General features: G+C 34.9%; 2 protein-coding genes across 3 annotated transcripts; one reads left to right on the top strand and one right to left on the bottom strand.

The window, feature by feature from the left end:
* The first annotated feature begins 261 nt into the window (after positions 1-261).
* On the top strand, positions 262-8,706 carry LOC128992440 (protein-S-isoprenylcysteine O-methyltransferase-like). Of its 2 annotated transcripts, XM_054416014.1 has the most exons (7): positions 262-705; positions 2,372-2,463; positions 2,734-2,903; positions 3,495-3,712; positions 4,302-4,464; positions 6,454-6,555; positions 7,269-8,706. In XM_054416014.1, exons 1-6 carry the CDS (start codon positions 505-507, stop codon positions 6,531-6,533), a joined length of 924 nt encoding a protein of 307 aa, XP_054271989.1. In that variant the 5' UTR covers positions 262-504; the 3' UTR covers positions 6,534-6,555; positions 7,269-8,706. The 2 variants fall into 2 exon arrangements, with proteins under 2 accessions (XP_054271989.1, XP_054271990.1); XM_054416015.1 differs by lacking the exon at positions 6,454-6,555.
* On the bottom strand, positions 8,641-20,734 carry LOC128992443 (protein unc-50 homolog). Its single transcript, XM_054416020.1, has 8 exons — positions 20,507-20,734; positions 18,477-18,580; positions 16,886-17,037; positions 15,180-15,245; positions 13,347-13,467; positions 11,947-12,086; positions 10,468-10,569; positions 8,641-8,883 (listed from the first exon to the last, which is right to left on the bottom strand). The coding sequence occupies exons 2-8, from the start codon at positions 18,554-18,556 to the stop codon at positions 8,747-8,749; spliced, it is 798 nt and encodes a 265-aa protein (XP_054271995.1). The 5' UTR covers positions 18,557-18,580; positions 20,507-20,734; the 3' UTR covers positions 8,641-8,746.
* Between the last annotated feature and the right edge of the window lie 1,983 nt (positions 20,735-22,717).

Raw genomic sequence — 22,717 nt, 5'->3', positions numbered from 1 at the left:
CATAAGTTAAATAATTTTATTAGTTATGCTCATGTGGCATTATTTTATTGATAAGACTCGGGAGCATTAAAGTGGGGAGCAAAGTGATGTTGTTAATTTAAGCTTTATGAAAAATAATCAGCCTGCAGCAAAAACAAGAGTGAGTTGGGTAAAAAAGGGTTCATGTAGGAGATAGAGTTGAGTTGAGTTTGAGTTACTATCCCCTTACGGATTAGAGTTGAGGTTATGTTTACGTTTACATTTTTACAAGTGTGTAGTGTAGTGTGTAGAGAGCTCAGCAAAATCTACTTTTAGGGAATTAACTTAATTTAGCTGCGAATTTTCTCGAATAAAATGTCAAACCTTTCATAATACCTAAGCCTATTTTTCATCAAATAACCGATTAGTTTCAGTTATAAAGTTGGATTTAAGACCCAATGTAATTAAACATTGACTTAGCCTAGGCCTCAACTTTATCAGGTTTAAATCATTCAAACTTGAACTTAATAGACTTGTAAATTAAAAATGATTGTAAAGGAAGCGAAGCTAAGTCTCTTTTGTTTTATATCTCCTACAATATTGCCGGTATTGTCATTAATAACTCCACACTTTAGACTAGACTTATTGCATATCGATGTTTACAGCATCATATGGTTGATCTATTTAACCAACATTGTATTTATGAATCTCATAGTTTTTGTTCTGTTCAGTGGATATCTGTACCAGGTAAGAAAAACATCCTCTTATTAGATACCTAAATGCCCTAAGTTACTAGGGATGAGTATCAATAGTCAATGTTTTTGAAACATCAATATGGGTTTTATTGATGTTAAATGTATTTTACATCGATGGTAGATTATTAACTGATGTTTTTATTACATCAATGTTTTAGGCCAAGTAATTGAAATAGCCTATCAATGTTTTCCAATATCAAATTGTACTACATAGTTTTTGGTTAGTAAGCTTTTACAGTACAGAGAGCAGACAAAAAACTGGAAAAAACTTTGATTTACATCGATGTGTTTTAGCCCCGAAAACATATCGATGGTGAACCTATCGACACAGAAAACATACTACTATAACCCAGAATGCCAACCGCATGGTAAAAAGCATTAACCCTTAGAGTGCCAGGCGAGAAATAAAAGTAACGCTCAAAAAATGCCGATGATTTTTCCCGAAGGTCGCGCTAAAAATGCCGAGCGTGATCTGGCGATTTTTAGGTAAAAATTTCGTAAAAATCGAATTTTCGATATTTCGACCAACGAAAATCGAAGTATCGCATCTCTAGTAACTTTTGACTCAATGTTAATATATGGGTTAAAAGAATCCGAGTATCCATTCGGTTGTTATGAAAACTGTTCGATCATTACGAAACGTCCGGTCAGCCGGACGTCGGCACTTTTGGCTCGTTTTAAAAACGTCCGGTTCCCCGGACGTTGGCACTCAAAGGGTTAAAAGTGTTTTGAGCGTGCTTTGCCTGTCAATCGTAGGCAGCGCCACCAGCGTTGCCATGCACTCAGCATAGCAACGCTGGTGGCGCTGCCTACGATTGACAGGCAAAGCTCTCTCAAAACACTTAATGCTTTTTACCATGCGGTTGGCATTCTGGGTTATAAGTTAGTAGTATGCTTTCTGTGCTATTGATGCTTATCCTTATAAGTTAGGCTCCTGTGTTTATGTTTTAAAAAGCTATCAACTTTTTAATCCTTTGGAGACTGACCCTATAGTATATGACACACTGCCTAGGACCTTGGTACTTTTGACAGTTTCTGCAATGTTATAGAAAAAATGCTGTAGGGCCTAGCCTAACTTTTGAAAAACACAGCCCTCTTTCATCTTTTTTTGTATCTAAAACTTATAGCAAAAAGTACCAGCTTCTGAAATCCCGGAAGTTGGTCTCCCTAAGGGTTAAGTTATTTCCATAACCGATTTTAAGAAGATAAAAATATATTTAAGTTAAGTACCAAAATTCAGATATTAGGTACAATCTTGTGTTAAGAACAATAATCCCCACGAAGACTGTTCATCTGTGTGTGGGGAGAGTCTTCTTTGTCGCTCACCACTTCACAGACAGAAGAACACAATCAGCAATAATTAAAATTAAAAAGAAATAAAAAAATGAAAATGTTCTTTGCCTTAACATTGGTACGGTAAATTAAGAGACTAAAATAAATAGCCTATGACCAATTACCATACTGTATAATGAGTTTAACAGGTCTAAATAACTGAAAACTAATATTACATAGAAAATAATGAAAACAATTAATGTACACAAAACAAGCGCTAAGCGCACACAGTTGATTTTGTGGTTGGCCGATTAAAAAATCAGCCAAATCAGCAAATTTTTGTATATTTATTGAACCAAATTAACGCTATTTACTCATTTGTCCAGGTTGCAGTGAGAGCTACTTTTCTAGGCTCAGTCTTTACTGGAGGGCTGCTAGTGGCATTCCTGCTACCAAACCCTTGGATCCCTTATGGATGGTGAGTTTTTACTGTTTTAAGATGAAAATAATTGGTTGTTTTTTTCATATCAATGCTGGAAAACTTCCAAAGTCGCCATATGTTTACATTCAATATAGGTATGGAAAATCATAACTTTTCTGTTAGCCAAAATACTATCCGTTTACTTATTATCTGACCAGCTAGTTGCATAGGTTCTAGGTACGAAGTGTAGTAAAGTTTGGGTCACTATGTTATCAGTTTATAATTCCATTTGTTTGTAAAAAATTACATAAATATTATTGGTTCCAGGTACATGTGTGTCATGGCATTCTTCCATTACTCAGAATTCCTAACAATCGCTCTCACTAATCCAAGGACATTGACTATCGATTCTTTCATTTTGAATCACAGCAATGAGTATATGATTGCCGCTGTGTCTAGCTGGGTTGAATTTTTCACTGAAGCATACTTCTTCCCTGGTAAGTCAGTGGCTTAGTAACTATTTTACAACGAATCAATAGCAATACAGTAAATGTTTCTCTGTTCGGATAAAATTATTAGTCAAGGTACCCCTTTTTGCACTTTTCTCCAAAACCTATTGGCGTAGAATAATAAAGTAGGTAGACTACGGTAGGCATAACGTAGGCTACTACACTGTTTGTATTTTGAAGACCATTTGCATAGAGGAAAAAATTATAAGTAAAAAGTTGTTTTAGCTCAACACCCTTTCTGGTTCATAGCTGGTTTACAATCTTGCTCAAAATATTATGTTGGTTTTCAAGTTTGTTTTAAATCTCGTTACAGTAAAAGCCCGTTAATCCAGCATATGGTGGGCCGGAACTTTCAATAACTCAGTATTTGTCTTCTAGTGTTCTAGTATAAACAAATTTTTGTATGCTGTTTTAATCTCTTTTAGCAAAGTCAAGACATATTATCAGCAGTTGTTTGTTTTATTCTGAGGCGTTGAAATATATTGCTGTTATGTAATCTTTTTTGGTTGAAACATTGTGTTTATAATCTTACCATTTTTTTACATAGTGGGATTGAGGGTAACATTTTGTAATTTTTAGAGTTGAAAACGCTGAGGCTCGTGTCGTATGTCGGTCTCAGTCTATGCATAGGAGGCGAGTGTCTACGTAAGTGTGCGATGTGGACGGCCCGTACCAACTTCAATCATGTGGTCCAGAGTGTACGCCATAACGACCATCAGTTGGTGACTCACGGTATTTACAGCGTCTGCCGTCACCCTAGCTACGTCGGCTGGTTCTACTGGTCGATGGGCACTCAGGTAAGGGCATTGTTTGAGATGAAAATCTATTCTTCATCAACTAAAAACCATCTCTAAACCATAAATTCACATCATCTGTGATTATTTACTTGACGTTACAATGACTACAGGTCAGAAATCATCAGACTAGCTATTAGCATCGTAGAGTAAAAATTATTTTACAGAAGGACCTCATTGGCAAATCAAGATTTTTCCATTCAGAAGTTTTTGCCATGCAAAGTTTTTTGTCTATAATGTTAGACAAATTTGAGACAAACTAATATTAACAGCTCTGCAAACACAACCCTGCAAAAAATTTTAAAATAATTTTTAAGTAAATGCAAATGAATTTGATCTTGTCTGTAGAAAGGAAGAAATTCTGGAACATGACAGGATCAATACTCTAATTGGACAGTGCTTAAAAACAGATTATTGAAAACTACAAAAGTTTAAACATCATTAATAAAAATAAGGAAGGCACCAACTAATAAATTCAAACCGACAATTTTAAATCATGTTCTTGAAAACCAAAATAACTTTCAACGAACCCCAATTTCAATAAGCTATGCTGAACTCAAGCCACATGTAATTTTCTTTACGCTTTTTCTAGATGATCCTGGTTAACCCGTTGTGTTTCGTGGCTTACATTCTGGCCAGCTGGAAGTTTTTCCACGACCGAATAATGGTTGAGGAAATCACGTTGATAAACTTCTTCGGAGAACAATACCTCGACTATCAGAAGAAAGTTTCAACCGGGCTTCCGTTCATTAGAGGTAAGTTCAGAACATAGAGTGGTGTGAAATACAGGAATATGAGCTCTTATTGGAGGTTAACTGGTTTTAAGCTTTAAAACAGTTGAATTGTATATAAGAACATTTCAGTTAACAAAAAATGATAAAGCATTTATTGATTTTTCACAATTTTTTTACAGAAGGTGAAAAGTATGTGTTCAGTAAAAAACCAATTCCTAAAATTTCATGCTATTCCAAAAGAATAAATTATCAGCTTTTCAATAATTGTAATAGAATATATGAACTTTAAAACTGAAAACTGTTGCCAACTTGATATAATAATATTACTCAATAATCAGGATTGTAATTATTATAAAAAACAATTTATCTGTACTCTTTCGATTCACTAGCTGCAATTTTGAAAACACTAACCATCACATTATATTAATTAACTTAATGTCTTAAATGTGTCTAACATGATCAATTCAGAACAATATTTTATCCAAACAATTGTGAGTGTAATTTTAAGTTTATGTTGTTCACGATACTGTATTATTAATACAATGTGTTTTTTTTTTTTCAAAGTAGGAAGGAAAACACAAATAAAAAATCTAAAGGTATTATATAATTTTGCGTTTATCATCTATTGAGCACATATGTAGGCTGAAAATTTACCTCACAGTAAAATAGCAGTTGACCAGGTTGATATGTTGTTTGTATTATATTTATTTCATTGTAATTTCCCGATGTTAGATCAAGATGGTACAATAAAGCAGATAGAGGTATAATTTTTATATATTTTATGAATTTTGTTTGGTTTTCAAGCACTACACCTTAGTTGTTTTTCACTTGAAAAATATTAATAGGTTTGGTGAGTGTAGTAATTACTGTAATTTATTAACTGTAGTCTCAGTTAAATAAAGAATTCCCTTATATAGAACAGAACACAGAAATAGAGAAGTACAATTAAGTGTGTGATTTTGATTCTTTATGTGTATTTAGAAATGGTGCTTGTGTTTCTCAATTGTCTTAAAGCCACTTGATTATTTTTACCTTTTTCTTATTTTCCCTCACATGCAAGGTATACAGGTTGTTAAAAAAAGTGGGGACATAATTTACGTAGTGATTCCTTGAGTCAAAATAAAGAGAAAATCAAGTATAACATTTTTTCCAAAATCGCTTTGATTGCCAGATATCCGCCATTTTGTATTTTTTACATAAAAATGTTTATCTTTGAATTTTTTTGACCAATCTTCATGAAACTTGCTATGTATGTTAAGGTAGAAGAGACCCATGTTAGAAAGAAAATCATCTTGATTCAACTTAAAATTTCAAAATGGGCGCCCATTGAAATTTTTTAAACTTAAATTACACAAAAACTGCTGATTTTATGAAAAATGTCAAGGACACTTTTATTTAGAATTTTTAATTCCCTATCAAATGGTATCAAGTTCAAAACGATCAAATAAGAAGTAGCTGAAATATTACGATTTTTAGTTGTAAAATGGGGTGGAATAAAGCTAAAATGGCCCCATTGTTCAACTAAAAATCGTAATATTTCAGCTATTTCTTATTTGAACGTTTTGACCTTGGTACCGTTTGATAGAAAATTAAAAATGCTTAATTTAAGTGTTCATGACATTTTATTTTTGCAAATGGCACCGTTCTGTTCACAAAATGCCAGTAAGTGGCAAGAAACCTAGTTGGGGTGTATACACAAACTATGAAGCCTAGCTATATGCACTAACGGGCCTTACTTGAAAAACAATCCTCTTACATTTGTAAACAATTTTTTGTATCCAGGAATTTTGCTCTTGCTTTGGCCTAAGAAACAAATACACAAAATATTTCCAGTAGTGTCTGATGATGCCAGGATAGCTGGCAAAAGTCCTCATAAAATTAAAAATTTGTGAAATATTAGTGATGTTTTTATTTTAAATTGTATTTCCAGTAGGTTTATACAAGCCTGCACCCTTTCTATATTAATTATTCCCATAAATAAAGAAATTCAAACAAAACTGGTCTTGTTAGGTACAAGAAGGGTTACGCAGCAACTCGGAACTGTAGAAGATCAGGGTGAAATGTTAAGTCGAGTCCCCCAAGTGTCATAATCCAACTCGGGATGTGCCTGAGGTGGGAAACTGGTGGTGTGAGGGTGAACTTAATACAACCTAACCTAAAAAGTATTACCAATAACTAATGTTACAAAATAGTCCAACAACAAGCTAAGTCCCATTAACTGCATGTTAACACACATGTAAATTAATTTTCCTAGATTTTGCATAGTACTAAAATGTAAATATGAACTATTAATAGTTGATAACTGTAATAAAATTGATTTCTAAGCAATAAAATCATGTCCCACAGATAATACAAATATTTATGTATATGAAGTCGAGTCAAATTAACTTGCACAATTTTATTCATGTCATATATATACATACAAAGGGGTGATAAACATTCCTCATATTATCAACTGTATTCATAATTTAGGAATTTATGAAAACTGGACTAGACACAAAGATCTATTAAATATTAATATTAAAGAAACTATTGTTTTTTTTTTTTTTTTACTAAAAAAACAACAAAAATATGGTTTGGAAAAAATTATAGTAGCATGGAGACTAAGCAAAGATGTTTAGCTTATCAACTTCTCTAACCTTAAGATTTGCCAAAACTATTAATCAGAAGTTTCCCAAAAGGCATTGAATTAAAAAAAAAACAATTTCTAGTAAAGGACCTATAATCAGGTTTGCAGTGCTCATAAATGCTAATTAAAAATTCCTGAGGTGGAAAAAATCATTCAAATGTTGTCATTTGTGTTACAAACAAACAATCTTTTCCAGGGTATCGTCTAGCAGAGTGAGGTAGGGTTGGGTCGGCCAGCCCAGCCGCAGAATGGCTCACTGCGAATGACGATCGTCTCACGCTGCAAGAATCACACTTCCGGCCATCCGAGGCAGAAGTTTAACATCATCCAAGAAAGCTATGCTGTTTATAAGTTTGGAATCATTCCTTCTTCCTCTTTTGGTTTCCGTTTAAAATTTCATTCTGAAAATATTTGTTGAATTTCAGCTGCTTATACAGTAGGCCTGTAACTCCAATTGTCCGAACGCCCATTTTTGAATTGCAGATTATCCAAATCGCATACAGAAAGAATTTGAAAATACCCCTTTGCAGCAAACCTGCATACGAGTAGAAAATTTAAAGTACGAGCATTGGCAAGTTCCTTAAAAACTTCTACAAAAGTCGTTTACACTATTTACGCGAGTTGCGTACACTACTTTACCTACGACGGTGTTTTAATTACTAAAAATCACTACTCACAACTTCTAAGAGAGGTTATGTTTTTTGTTTATAACCTCTAATTGCCACTGACAGTGATGCAACGAATCATTGTATCAAATACTATTTGCACCAATCAACAATTAAATTGGCCTGAACAGCTGATTAGTTGAATTTCGAATCATTACAATTTTGCTTCTCCTCTCTCAATCCTTAAACCTCATAGGTCAGTTACCCGTGTTGTTATGAAAAAACTATGCTGTTATGAAAGTAAACAATGCTGTTATGAGATACTTTTCAATTCTAAGAACTGTACTGAAACGGCTTCTTGAAAAAACGGTCGTAGGTAAAATATATTTAGGCATAAAATTACCTTGGATAACAGGGGCTCTGAAAATTAGAGTGAACTGTTTCCATATTTTATGTCTCCATCCTCAATCATACTCCAACAAGAATTACACTCAAGTAGAGGCTTTTTTGACCATGTTCGGTTTCAGTAAAACTGGTTACAGCTGGTCCATATAGATGAAGTCAGTTTATCCTAGCATTACATACAATGATCTCGGATAAGCAGGGCTTGTAAAATGGAGAGTGTAGGTCTAATGTATTGCATCTTTTATGTCTCTATCGTCTATCATGCTCCGACAAGAACTCATTTTAACCATGTTCGGTTTCAGTATAACTGGTTACAGCTGGTCCATAGGTGAAGTCAGTTTATCCTAGCATTACTGTAACGTGAAGATAGTTTGCTGATTTTGTGAAAATCTTGTCATACTGCTGACCTAGCTAATATTCCTGAGTAAATGAGTAGCCAATTCATTTCTCTATGTTGTCAAACAATATGTTTTAGACTCTATCCAGTGTAGCAAATCCAAATGTGATACTTGTTGACCAAAAATAGAACAGAGGGTAGAAATAAAACATCTCTTACGAATTGTTATGTTATTTACAAGTTAACAGATGATACATGTATAAATATTTGTATAAAGTAACAATACATTATGTACAATAGAGTTGTGTTTGATTTCACAACACCAAGCTACACGACCCGGTAGTGATAGAAGTCCATGACTGTTTCGGTAATGTTCCAGCCAGCTGCGAGCGACACCAGGAACATCAGCAAAACCGGGACTAGCGGGTACAACAGGACGTGTGTCCTCTGTAAGATTGGCAGACCTGCAAATATGAAGGAAAAACATTGATGAAGGCCAAAGATGTTTAAACCTTTGATCTAGATAAATTATTCAGTCATTTAAAATGCCTATGTTAAATTTCTTTCTCGTCTTATGAACATAAAATTAACCCTCCGAGTGTCCCTTGTTTTGGTTTTAATGTCTGCCTATTTTTGGCGCATTTGCAAGGTTTTATTAAAACGGATCTGAAAAGCTTAAAACAATGTTAATTCTACTGTTCTATATACCATTTTGTTTGGAAAATCATGGGCTTCAATATCATACATAAAACCTAAGGAATATTTGTTTCAGAAATTTTTTTTAGGTAAAAATAAAAATTATTTTGGAAAAATTTAAAAAAAATAAGTTCGCACTCAATGAAATTGTATAAATTATAGGCCTATAAATATTTGAAAATAGCCACTTTGTTCTAAATTTTATGAGGATTACAAATATATAATAATATAATGAAGTAAATTTGCAAATAAATAAGTTATGGGCAAAAAACAGATTTCAGTACATAGCGTTTAGTTAAGAATGCATAGCCTAACCATAGCTAGGAATCTGGCTGATAATTTACATCAATATCACTACCTACTTCTTCAGGATCATCAACCAGCCCTTCAAAATCACTTAAATCTTCTTATAATACACCACGTATATATCACTACTTTTGATTTTTAACACTAAAACAATGATAAACATAATAAAACACATCAGTCATCGGTCTGAGGTTAACTAACCTGTTTACAAATATGCACGTCAGCTGTCTGCTACAATTACGATCGGCTCAGAGAACATACAGCGCTTAGAGACAGACCTCTGGAGAAAGCTTAGAATATAACGTAAAGAACGATACCTAACTCGATCCAGTTCAATCCGATTTTGTCAGTCATAGAGCCTTCGCCGTAAACAGTGTTCGTGAGTCGCTGCAGCGACACATGACACTCGGAGGGTTAAAAATTTTCAAAGCTTTAGTTGGACTCAGATACAGTGAAGAACCTGAGTGAAATAGGACCTGACCTGATTCAAGGTGCAACTCAAATAAATCCTCTTATCGGGATGTATCCCGAGCTATTTTCCGTTAGTTTTAAAGTTGGAGGACATTTTCTACCAAGCTCTGCAAGAGACATGTAACCACACGAGTTGAACACCTTGAGTTGGAGGCGTGAAGACTGGAACTATTCATCTTCACTGTCTCCTGACCAGAGAGGCAATGTCTTATAATGATCAGTCTTCTGTAGGTTAACTAACAGCACTACCAAGAGCTAAGTGTTAATTAAATTGACCTTCAGATAGAAGATTTCCATCTTGTATAGATTTCTTCAGATGATGTTAAGATATTTGCACAGAGTAGCAAATGAAAGATTGATTATAGGCCATTGGAGTTTTAAGGGTTAATAAATTCTTTTAGCATTTCTGCAACACATAGTTTCCTATTCCACAATAAAAACTGTGACTTTACAAACACAAGCAACTAACTAAAATATGCATAATTTTATCTGTTTTAATTTTAAAAGTGTTGTTGATCAGAAATCATCAGTTAATCAGATTATTTATTGTAAATAAAGTAAATTATACGACTTACACGTATATCCGAGGAATGTGATATAAACGTAGTAACCAAACGCTACCACCCAGAGTGTGTTGCCGAACAGGCGAGAGAAAAACCAGTCTTGGCTGATTAATGCTGTAAGGTGAACATTACTATATTAAAGATTTAAAATTAAAGTATACTCTTAAATATTGCTGAAGTTAAACAAATTGGTAAGTGTTCAATCATTATAACCAGAACCCCTTTGGGAGGTAAGATTTTGCACATATTTTAATCATGTTCTACAAACAAAAAAGCCAGTGGTGGAAGAAACAGATAAGTTAGGATAAGTAAAAAATTGCAAAATGTCTGATTACGGTGGTAACAAACAATTTAGTTTTGAATTCCAAATTTTACTCAAAGTGCTGTTTCCTGACCACAGATACACGTTTTATTGATCAGGCCTAATGGTCTATTGCACAATGCTGGTAAACCCAACACACTAGACTCCGATCACAAAACTTAGGTGATTTTAGGGGAAGAAATCAATCCTCTCTACTTAACCCTACCTTCGTAACATAATAGCTCAACAGGTGGTGTAAAAAGTAAATACAAACATTTAGTCAAGTCAGCTGTGACATACATTAAGCCATTGCGATACCGTAATTATGCAACCTGATTACACACAGGAATTCCTATTTTTTTTTACTACAGTGAGTTACAATAACTATAACTTTCTTATTTTCATATTTTCTTAAACTGCTACCTTCTCCTCAGAAAGATTAACAAAAGAATTTGAAATAATATACAAATCGTTAACAAAAGTCGATTTTGACACAAAACATAACCTTAAAACTCTCATTTGTTGTTTACTCATTCTTTTTTTTTCAAAACAGGTAAGGCAACAGAAGAAACTAAAAATACATACAATATCCAATAACTATTGCAAATATACAGGAAAAAATTATTGGAGAAGTACTGCAATAGCTCGGAATAATGTCCAACTAAGTAGCAATGTCCAAGGACATAACCGGTCTGTCTAGGAATACCAAAGCACATTAGAAGCATGACGGAAACATTTTGCCCATGTTTGCTAAAGGGTTAGGCAAAAATTGTAGTGGGGGAAATTGCCCTCAAACCGCCTAAATTTTGTGAACATACACATTAAAACTGCTCAAAAACTTAAGTTTGGGATTTTGTTTGCAATTTTTAGGGATTCATCGGACAATATTTTGTTTCTAAGTTTACAAAATAATCTCAGGTTTCCTTTCCTTCCTTCTTTGTGATAATTTATAATCTATATATTGCAATTTTAAGTAGCCTAATTAATATTTTTAACATTACTCAAGAAAAAGCAAAAATGTGTATTTTGAAGGGTAAGGAATCAGGACTATAAAATAATTTAATGTGTATGACAAACATATATTTAAGATATTTAACTCACTTTTGTTTAGCAATCACTTAATATATCTGAGTTGACACATGATCTAATAGGGTTTTTTTTAGATGGTACGTTTTGATCCAATTACTCACCATGATAAAACAGCGTTTGGAATACGTGCACGATGATGAGAGATGGAAAAAATGCATTAAGGTGGACGTCAAAGGCGTAACCCCACTCTACGTCTTGACCCTGATAAGCTGGCTTCAGGAAGTAGTGGTTGCTGACATACCTGTTGGCGGAAAAGGAAGGCAACCAATTATATTTCATCAGCACTCTGCTGTTATTGATAATAAGCTGTCTATTGATAATCAAGCTTCTGAGACAAAGAAGTGGTCTTTAGTTAGCTATTTGTGTATTAAGAGCGTAAAGAACATCATTGCTGATGGAGCACTTGCACATTCACCCATACAAAATGGCTACCGTGCAACAGTTTAAGCCCAGTGATTATTCAATGCACAATCACTTAAACCTGAGCAGAATTTAGATTCAGCAGGATGGAGCTACGCCCACAAATCCGTTGAGGTAAGAAGCAAATTCTGTGGCCGAGTCATCTCGCATTTTGAAGACATTGCGTGGGCAGCTTGCTCCCTGGTTTTCACCATTTGTAGCCTTTTTCTTGTGGGGACTGCTGAAATCAAGAGTTTACACAAACAAACTCCGCACACTGGATGATCTGAAGGAAGCCATTCGCCAAGAAATGGCAAACCATTCTCCTGCAATGTAAGCGAAAGTGTTTGCTAATTTCAGAGCAAGATTGGAAGAACGCTTGGCCCAAGACGGATATAATTTGTAAGATGTAATTTTTTGAATCTTAAGCTGATCGCATCTGCCATTTTTAAGTTTGAGTCGTTAACATTACAAAACCATCAATCTTTTTGCCGCAACCTGTATTTCAGCTTGCAAAAGAATTTAAAAAAAAAATTAAACTAAAACAAACTATTGCTTAACACGTTGAGTGCGGCCTATATCTACAGATGTAGTAGCGCCACTCCCACTACATCAGTTCAGTATATTCAGTACAGCTCAGCTATAACCAGGGGACATTATAATCGTTGCCAGACTCTAACTTAGAATGTGAGCTCTATTTTGGTGTAGGTTGGTACTAAAATTTCCCGTAAAATCCCATCTGAATATGCTTTTGTCCCCGTTTTGGAGATTTTCTCTCTTCAAGCCACATTACAAAGGCACTGGCTACGGATCCAGGCAGTGCTGCTACCTTTGGGTGTTTCAGTGAACTACGTCCACTCTTGAGGTAACGCAGCACAATCGCCACTGCTCTTTTATTTTTCAGACTGAAATATTTGAATACTAATTGCGTACGCTGATTTGGTGGCAAACCGGGGCTTCGCCTGGACCTTGCCGTCATTGGCCTGTTTGAATGTATGCCGCACTCAACGTGTTAACCTGTCAAAACTATGAAAAAATCTGTACCGGTAGTTCTAATAAGCAAAGTATTGTTAAAATAATACATGCTCTTGTGTTGACTTACCACATTAAAGTAGCAATTACAATCCCCACTCCTATGCAATCGACAAATACCAAGTAGACTAAAAACTTGAAGAACGCCCAAACACTCAAGTTTAGTATGAAGGTGAAAGCTATTGAAGCCACTGGAACACAAAAAAGTCATATTAGCATTGGTGATATCATTGACTATACACGTAATGACTACAATCTTGTATACTAAAAAACTTATGCAAAGCTAGCCTCACCATACTACTGGACCAAATTACATGTGGTTGGTACCAAATGAAAGATATTTTCCTGTAGGTGTGCAGAATCCCTTTATAAATAAAAATAGGCTCAAAAATAAGCACGAAAAATGAATTTGAAATTTAAATACCCCCGCCGCAGCAAACCTGCCGTCTAAGCGAATTTCCATTTGGCTGAATTGATTTTTAATCGATATATTTAAATAACATTAGGTTTAACAAGTACCTAGGTTTGCTGCTACAAGGAAACTAATAAAGTGTGTGTTTTAAGTAAAATAATTATTACTTAGTAGAAAACGAATATATTTGCCAAGTTTGATCAAAAGGTATCCATAAACAAGCAAACTACAACATTTTACAATATTCTCCATAAGAATAACATGGGAATTTTAAATTTACAATTTTTTTAGTTTTCTCCGTAACCAATAACAGTACAAAAACACTTTGATATACTGAATTGTTTGTTATTTTAAGCTCTTTAAGAAGGTTTAGAGAAAAATTGGGAAATTTTGTGTTTTGAGGGTCAAAAGTGAGAAAAACCAATTTTTACCCCATAAAACCCTGTTCCCATGGTCCGATCATGCTGGATCGCGAACTCATTCAAGTTTATCCCGCCTTACACCTTCAAACCAAATTTCATCAAAATCGGATAAAAATTACTCAAGTTATCGTGTTCACGGACACATATATATATAAATCTATATATATATATATATATATATATGTATATATATATACATATATAAAAATTTAAACGAATGGTGTTTTTGGCCTCTGGGGACATCAACATGAAAAAGTAAATCAGTCCCGGGCCTAAGTCTTACCATGAGACCTACGGTAATAGCTACTTCCCTATAGGGAAATTCGCTAAAAAAGCAACATGGTCCTTATGGGTAGCCATGCTGGTAAAAAAATAACCTCAAAATATAAATAGGAAAATAAAAAAATGGAAGAAATTCCAACCACTTGTTTTATTTACAGCAATACCGGTACATTTTATTGCAGGGGTGAAAATGAGAAGGTTGCACAATACATAATTTTGGGTGAGTTTTCAACCACGGGGCGAGCTCCAGTGCATTATCTGAAGTATAATGTAATCCTAGATTCTGTTAAAAGAGTAACATGGATTGTGACTGAAGGTGAGTACTAAATGTGTACCAGTTGGTTCTACGCCTTACACTCACAACAAGAATTTCTCCATTGTAAGTATTAGGATGATTTCAAGGCTTGGGTATAAATTAAGTGTAGTGTTTAATTTGTTCAGAATTTTTTTCACCCTAACAGTGTGAGTGCCCTCCCTATCGGCTGTAACTACTGTAGGCCTACATGGGCTGTCACAACGCTGTACATAGTTCAGATCTTATTGTGCTGCACAACTGGCTGTTTATATAGTCTATGTCCTAAGTCCACGTTTTTGATTGTAGTTGAATAAAAAAATTATCTCAGTAGTTAAAAAGATAATTGATAACCACTGTTCAAGGTTTGTAAAAAAAAATATAAAAAATTGTTTGTATTTTGTACGTATATTTCTACACCTAAAATAAGTTGTTGATACCAAATAAGCATTCACTAAGTGTATACAAAAGAAATATAAAAATGAAATTACATACCACATAGCCAAAAACTTAATAATACCAAAAAAGCAGGATCATCTCTTGCAAACTGAGATTTGGTTTCTGAAACAAAAAATATTATTACAAAATATTCGAATCATCGCCAGGTTAAAACAGAACTTTTAATAAAAAGTACTAAGAAGGACTAAACAAACATATCAGCTGAGTCCAGTTCAAAGACATTTAGAAGCTTCAGACCTTGATTGAGTCGTAACCACTTTCTAGTTAATAGGCACACTTTAGCTAAACAATTATGGTTTAGCCTATATAGAAATGAACTATTTCATTGTTTTTCAAAGATAAATTTATCGAAATTGCAAAAAGTTGTTTTAAATTGAAATAAACTGGTACACCTTGAAACTTAAGCACAAAGAATGGCTAGTTATTTTTAATATTAGATAGACTATGAATCTATATATATAAAAGGCAAAGCCCTCACTGACTGACTGACTGACTGACTCACTCACTCATCACTAATTCTCCCACTTCCCACTTACCTAGGAGGCTGAAATTTGGTACACTGATTCTTTAGGCATTAAATAGGAAAACTAAGTGGTTTTTATTCTGATAGGACTCTCGGGCTCCACCCCAGTGGCTCTGGAGTTTCCCATGTTAACCTAATGAGTACTCATATTTAAATGGAATTAATGAATCAAAACAGCTGTTTCATTAAAACAAGTTGGTTCTGTTCTATGATGTTCAATAGAATTAAAGTTAGGCCTACAAGGATTACCAACAGAGTGCAGCACTATTATTTTTTTAAATATTTGACAACAGCTAATTGGAAACCAAAACGTGAGTGAGCGTAGCGAACGAACTCCAACCCGGAGGCGAGGTAGCATAGCGAACGAGCTAATGTGAAGGCAAGTGAGCGCAGCGAACGAGCTCCAACCGTAAAGGTGAGTGAGCGTAGCGAACGAACTTCAACTAGGACGTGTGAGCGCAGCGAACGAGCTCCAACCTAAAGGTGAGTGAGCGTAGCGAACGAACTTCAACCAGGACGTGATTGAGCCATGCGAACGAGCTCACGTATGAAGTTAAACGGGGCAAAGCCCGCGGGTACAGCTAGTAATAAATAATTGCAAAATAATGTAGCTGCATTCCAAACATTGTTTTGCGAAAATCTACCTATTGCAAACTTTGCAAGTATTATGATAAAAAATAACATTACTAGTACAAAGCTGACATCAAATTAAGGACATCTTCCGCAGTCACGGCAGGAACGTGAATATCTTCTGTGGTCTCAGCAAAATCATTACATCATCCGCGGTCGCAGAGACAACATCATTGTCTCTCGCGATCGCAGTAAATGGATTGAGAATTTTGGAAGATGCTTTCTGCGATCGGGAAAACAAAAGCTCAGCGCAGTCACAGGAAAATTGAAAATATCTTTTTGAGTTTCCAAAAAAATTTAGACATTTGGGGTCATGGAGAGCTCAAAATAATCTTTTTCAGTCACAAATATCAAATAAAAAAATCGTGAACGTAGCCACAGTCGCTGAGACCATCTCCAGGGATTGCAACCATGAACATAATCTGCATTCAAAACTATTACTGTACTTATTTCGGGAAAACACTAATTACAAATTTTGAATCCAAACAGGGTTTGGTCCCAGTTAGTTTGGATTGGATACAGGATTCTACTTTATGAATAAGGAGAATTTTGTAGGTAAACCTATAATTTAGCGTGAGACATTACCTACCTTTCCTATAGTTAAAATTTCTGTACACTTTCTGAGGTGCTATAAAAAGATACGTCATCTGCCAAGCCGCAAACTCAAAGTCCATCTGCTCGAACTTGAAGAGTCTGCGCAGATATCTGTAGCGTTTTACAGCGGCAGACATACAGGTTTTTCTGAAACAATATTAATATAATACTAGTGGCTTGTAATGACACAAGTCCCTAAAGATCTTAAATGTTAAAAAAAATACTGTAATATTAAAACAAACCACAAATCAAATGATCTTACTGATAATTCTGTAACACCATATCTTTTGTGTAGGAAAAAGTCATTACAAGTCATTGACTAAACTACTTACCACTACAATAACTGTCAAATGTTAAGAAATGTACAAAATAATTGGAATAATCTTCAACATATGTTTTGTAATTAAAACAAAATAGGCTAGAAGTGTTCCACTTATTCTTGAATTGTTTATTATTTAGTCAATACGGTTTTTCAATTTTTTTATAATCCCTCAACGCAACAATAACCTTCAGATATGAAGAAATGTTTTTAAACAACGTAATAGTTATTTACTTTACAAGTGTAAGGTACCGGTAGTAAGAGCGTTTTTTCGCTCGTTGCATAATTTACCTAGATGATGTAAACACGCTCTTGAGTAACGTCGTAACATGTAACGTACAAGATTTTACGGGACTTGACAATATTTCACTCATCTTCTAACAGTAACGTTCTTTTACAAACAAAAGCTAGGTTAGGAAAATACTTTAAAGCATAACAATAGCATTCAAACGCACAGCTGATTTCTAGCTTTGATTGTCGTTGGCTCCATAGAGGTAGGCCTATATTTTATTAAGTTGAGCACTCAATGTTATTTGAATGGGTTTCATTACTTCACCGATTGAGTGTTTTAAACTTTACTTCACCGAGTGAAGTAAAGAAGTTTGTTTTGCCTCCTGGATTGATAAAGAGTACTAATAATAATAGGTTAAATACCTTAGTTACGACTTCAATACAAGTCGCCTTTTATAATGACTATAGTTTCGGGGCCATTGTCAAATCTTCTGTCTTGTTAAATTACTGTTAATAGCATTGGTCATCGCTCAAGTCCACATATACACACACATTGACACACGAAACATTTATATTTACACGTAGGCTAACATTGAAAATGTATACTTTTGGCCGGCCTAAACAAAAGTGACTATGACGTTGTGCGGACCGGTACTACCCAAACAAAAGTAGGCTAACAAAAGACCGGTACTACCTTTAGGCTATACTACATGACCCTATATAGTTGTTTCCCTGACTTTCGGGTCCGTTACAACCCTGTTTATATTGGATTTACCGAGTCTCCTCTACATACTGCTAATAAAGTTAGGCCTATCAATTACCAATTAAGATGGAGATGTCACATCATAGTACAGTAGAGCCTCAATAACAAGTCTCCCATGGGTATCATATAAAACTTTTCATCAAGGTTTTATAACATGTAGCCTAATTAAGGGTCGTATGAAATCAAGGGCCTTTTTAAAATTACATTGTTATCAAGGGTCTTCTTATTGAGTTTCTACTATATTCTATAACTTAACTATTATTATTATCGTACCTGTGAGTGATAGGGGCTGGTAAGTAAGTTGATCTTAAGCTTTCACGACTACTAAAGCTGTCAAGGCTGCGACTCACCATGCCACTCGTATGTAAACAATGTCTCTATAACAATAAAGGTACTATAAAACAATCCAGAACATAACTATAACTTAGCCTTTAGGCAATTTATTATTTTTGAAAAACTTAAGTTAGGCTGCCACTTGCCACTGAATAAATTAAAGAAAAATGTAGGCTGATGATAACTTGTTTAACTTAGCACCTTCACTTTGCCCCCTCAGATATACTTTAATAAGCATCTCAATAACATCACCTTCAAATTTCAGATTTAGTTATTTGGATTGGCCACTTTAGCTCAATAATAAAAAAAAATAGGCCAACATAAAAAGTTCAAAACAAAAATGTAAATGACGCACTAACAACCAGGTGTGAAGTGAGTTTCACAATATTCACACATTCATAACTTAGCCTATGGTGCAAAAATAATAGCCGAACAACAGCTGCAGCAATTATTATTGCCAACCACAATAATGGAAAGTAAATAAAAGAAACGTCTTATAACACTTAAAACATATATTAACACTTATACTGTTACTCACAAGACGCTACATTTCGCCTATTGGGTCTGATAATTGGGGCCTATTGGGGGGAAGGGTAGGCCTACACTTCCATAGCCTATCTGTTGGCACAAACAACCGAATCAAAATATTGATCGATATATCAATTGTTCGGTATAGGCCTATTGTTTGGTAATTTAGGTAAGGTTAACCTAGCCTAACTACTTAACCAAACGATACCTATATCGAATTAAACAATTGAATAATCAATATTAGCCTACTCAATCGGTTGTTTGAGCCAACAGATATGGAAGTGTAGCCCTAATTGAATCAATACCTAGTTTCAATCGATATTAGCATAGCCCAGTTAGGAAACTGTACCCTAGGTACTTAGGCCTACTGAGTGTAACAATCAATAACTTAGCCTAATTAACTTAGGCCTACGTTGGAGTCTGATTTAAAAATTTTGCCTCAGGGTAAAACTGGGTACAGTTTCTTAACTGGGCTATGCTAATATCGATTGAAACTATCGATACGATTAGTAAACCTTCATGCGATTTTTTCACCATCAGCAAGTTTGGTTGGTTAGGTTAGGTTAAGATAGGCCTAGTTTAATTTGATGATAAGGGTACAGTTTCTTAACTGGGCTATGCTAATATCGAATGAAACTATCGAATTTCGTGTATGTCATCCTGTCCGGTGGTTGTGTCGGTAACCCCTCGTCCTCGACCTCTTCTACCTCTCGGTCTTGATCGGGCGTTAATGTATCGAGCGTTCGGTGGTCGCCCCCTGCTTCTACGAGAAGTCGTGTAGTTGAATGATGTATTAGGGTTGTTGTAGCCGTATTGTCTATTTAATAATAAACGATATTTTTAAATATTTCTATTATAAAATTAAACTATCATAATCTAACCTAACCAACCAAACTTGCTGATGGTGAAAAAATCGCTTGAAGGTTTACTAATCGAATAGATAGTTTCAATCAATATTAGCATAGCCCAGTTAAGGAACTGTGCCCGATGATAAATATATTTAAAAATATCGACTAAGTTATTAATCAATATTTTCAATTCGATAGTTTCAATCGATATTAGCATAGCCCAGTTAAGAAACTGTGCCCGATGATAAATATATTTAAAAATATCGATTAAGTTATTAATCAATATTTTCAATTCGATAGTTTCAATCGATATTAGCATAGCCCAGTTAAGAAACTGTACCCGTAAAACTTATTCACTATCGAGGTTATAATAACTGATCATGGGCTTGGCCGACTCTAGCCTAAGTTAATGGCTTAATGAACTGGAATTGGAGTTTTAAGGCCGAGCCACCTAGGCCTAACCAGATTCATTAAGTAGCCTAGGGTACTTTGAGGGGACTAGCTTTGAATTTAAGAGTCTAGGCCTATCTTAAAATATTGATTTAGGGTTTGCCTGGGCATATCTTTAACCTATCTAAGTTATGGTATACTCACTCAAGATTATTTATAATTGTAAAGAAATGCACTGATAACCTCTTCTAAATGTGTACATCTTAGCACCTACTAAAAAACATGTTTACACTCAATTTGCCAATTGTTCTTTGGGACATCCAGCTATCAAACTCTAACTCTTGGGTTAAATTTAATTTGATTGGCAATCTCAATCTCCTCTCTATGCCATCACCTTCCTATTTTTCTTGACTTGACAGTTTCTTTAGTTTCCACTTCCACCCAACCAAACCAACAGATTTTTTAATTTAAGTAGTTTGATCTGGCTGGCTGGTTTGTTGGGTTGTTCTGTTTTGTATAATTTGTTTGATGAAACTTGGATGTGGGGTTGGTTGTTGGGTCGAGTTCCTGCAAGGCTCACGGGACGCTCCGTGACGTCATAGTGGTGGTTTGTTTCCTATATTCCAGCTTTCCAAGATTACTTCAGATAATCTGCACTGTCTGTGACAGTGTCGTGGACGTAGTTGTCATCTGCCTTTGCAAATGTTAAAGTGTCAAAACGCCAAAATTGGTTGTTTATTTAAAATGCAATAGTTTTCCTTACAGTACCTACCTTTCAATGCAGTTTTACGCCTTCTTGAATACTTCCCAATACAGTGGAAGCATAGATCAAACATACTCCCTTAGTTGTTTAGTTGTTAGTTGTTACTACACATGTTACTACATGTTGTTACATGTGTTGGTTAGTCTATGGTGGAAGGTTTCACAAATTGTCGTTATTCCAAAACCTGGTAAACCTTTAAATCAAGCATCCGATCTCGTATCGGAATATATCTCTTCTTCCCGTGGTTTCTAAAGTTGTTGAAAAACCTTTTTTTAACAAAGACTCCAAATTGTAATTGATGAAAAAGAATTGTTGCCTTATACACAATTGATTGACGAATTCACGTAATTATGTTGTATAGGTATCTTCATCATGGCCGGAAAAGTAACCTTGTTTCTGACTTTAACAAGAAATACGAATGGTATATTAACTTTGGTACGAAAACAACACCAAAACTATTTTATTTTGTTAACCTTTCATTTAATTATTTACATTTAATATAAAAAATGTAAATATAACATATTTTTTTTATTACAAGATTTTATCAGATCTTTGAATATTCTGCTACATAAATACATCTTTGCACTTTTTAGTCCAACTAAATTCCTTTCCTTTCAGTAACAAATTATTAAGTAATCCAGTAAGGTCTATGTTTAAGATAAAACGTGTAGGCCTACTGTGTAATTGGCTAGAATAAAAATATTTTACGCTATCCTGAAAAAGTTTGATACATTTATCTTTATTTTAACCTGCTAGGACGACTCGATCAAAGCTGCGTGTTGCTCCCGCCCGTGTTATGTGGCCAGCGACGGAGCGTGAAAACAAGCTTCAAAAATGCACCCCAGTCCATTCTTCTGCGGGCCCGCGGCGGGTGATTTTGCAGACTCGCCGCATCTGCGTGAAAAAACACTGCGTGTGGCATACCTCATTACATTTAATGCTGCTCATATTTCTCGCTTGTTTTCACGCTGCGCTCTTGCGTGAAAAAACGCCCGTGTGGCCGTAGCCTTATAAACAGACGCTAATCGATTTTAGGCAGGTTGAATCTTATGGAAAGGAGACCTTGCCGTCAGACCGTCACCGCCCTTTTTTCGTCTGTCTAGAAACGGGACAGCAGAATTTGAAATCGGAACAACGCTTCCCCCACTACTGCGCTTTGCCAAACGCTTCCGAATCTTACCGAGCAGTGCCGAACTTAAACGTCAAATTCAATGCTGTCTGTCGCGTGGTCGCGTGGTGTACTTAATCGTTTTGGCTTGTCTTGTCAACAATGAATGTATGGCAGTGCCCAGTTTTGTGATAAGAGTTTTGTTAATCGGTGGGTTTTGTCTCGACACCTTCGTGAAATACACGAATTCATTGAGGGGGACAAGTATATGTAAAAAATAAGTACTCATACTGTGAGTACTTATTTTGGCTACCTACGATACAAAACCAATGTTAGATTTTAAGGTAGAATAAAAGAACGTGTTAAATGGTTTGCACTGTAAACAAAAAAACTATCACAACAGTTACAAACCGAAAAATAGAAACAAATAGGAAAATTGAAATAAATATGAAGAATAGGGTAATTTTTTAACATATTTTATCGAAATTATAATCAGGTAAATGGAAATTCACTAAGTCTATAAATCTGCTGCGGCAGGGGGATT

Source organism: Macrosteles quadrilineatus, unplaced genomic scaffold (assembly GCF_028750875.1).
Source record: "Macrosteles quadrilineatus isolate MER2022 unplaced genomic scaffold, UCM_ALF_1.0 Scaffold_4__1_contigs__length_99947679, whole genome shotgun sequence".
Taxonomy (NCBI): domain Eukaryota; kingdom Metazoa; phylum Arthropoda; class Insecta; order Hemiptera; family Cicadellidae; genus Macrosteles; species Macrosteles quadrilineatus.
This window is presented reverse-complemented; position numbering and strand designations above follow the sequence as displayed.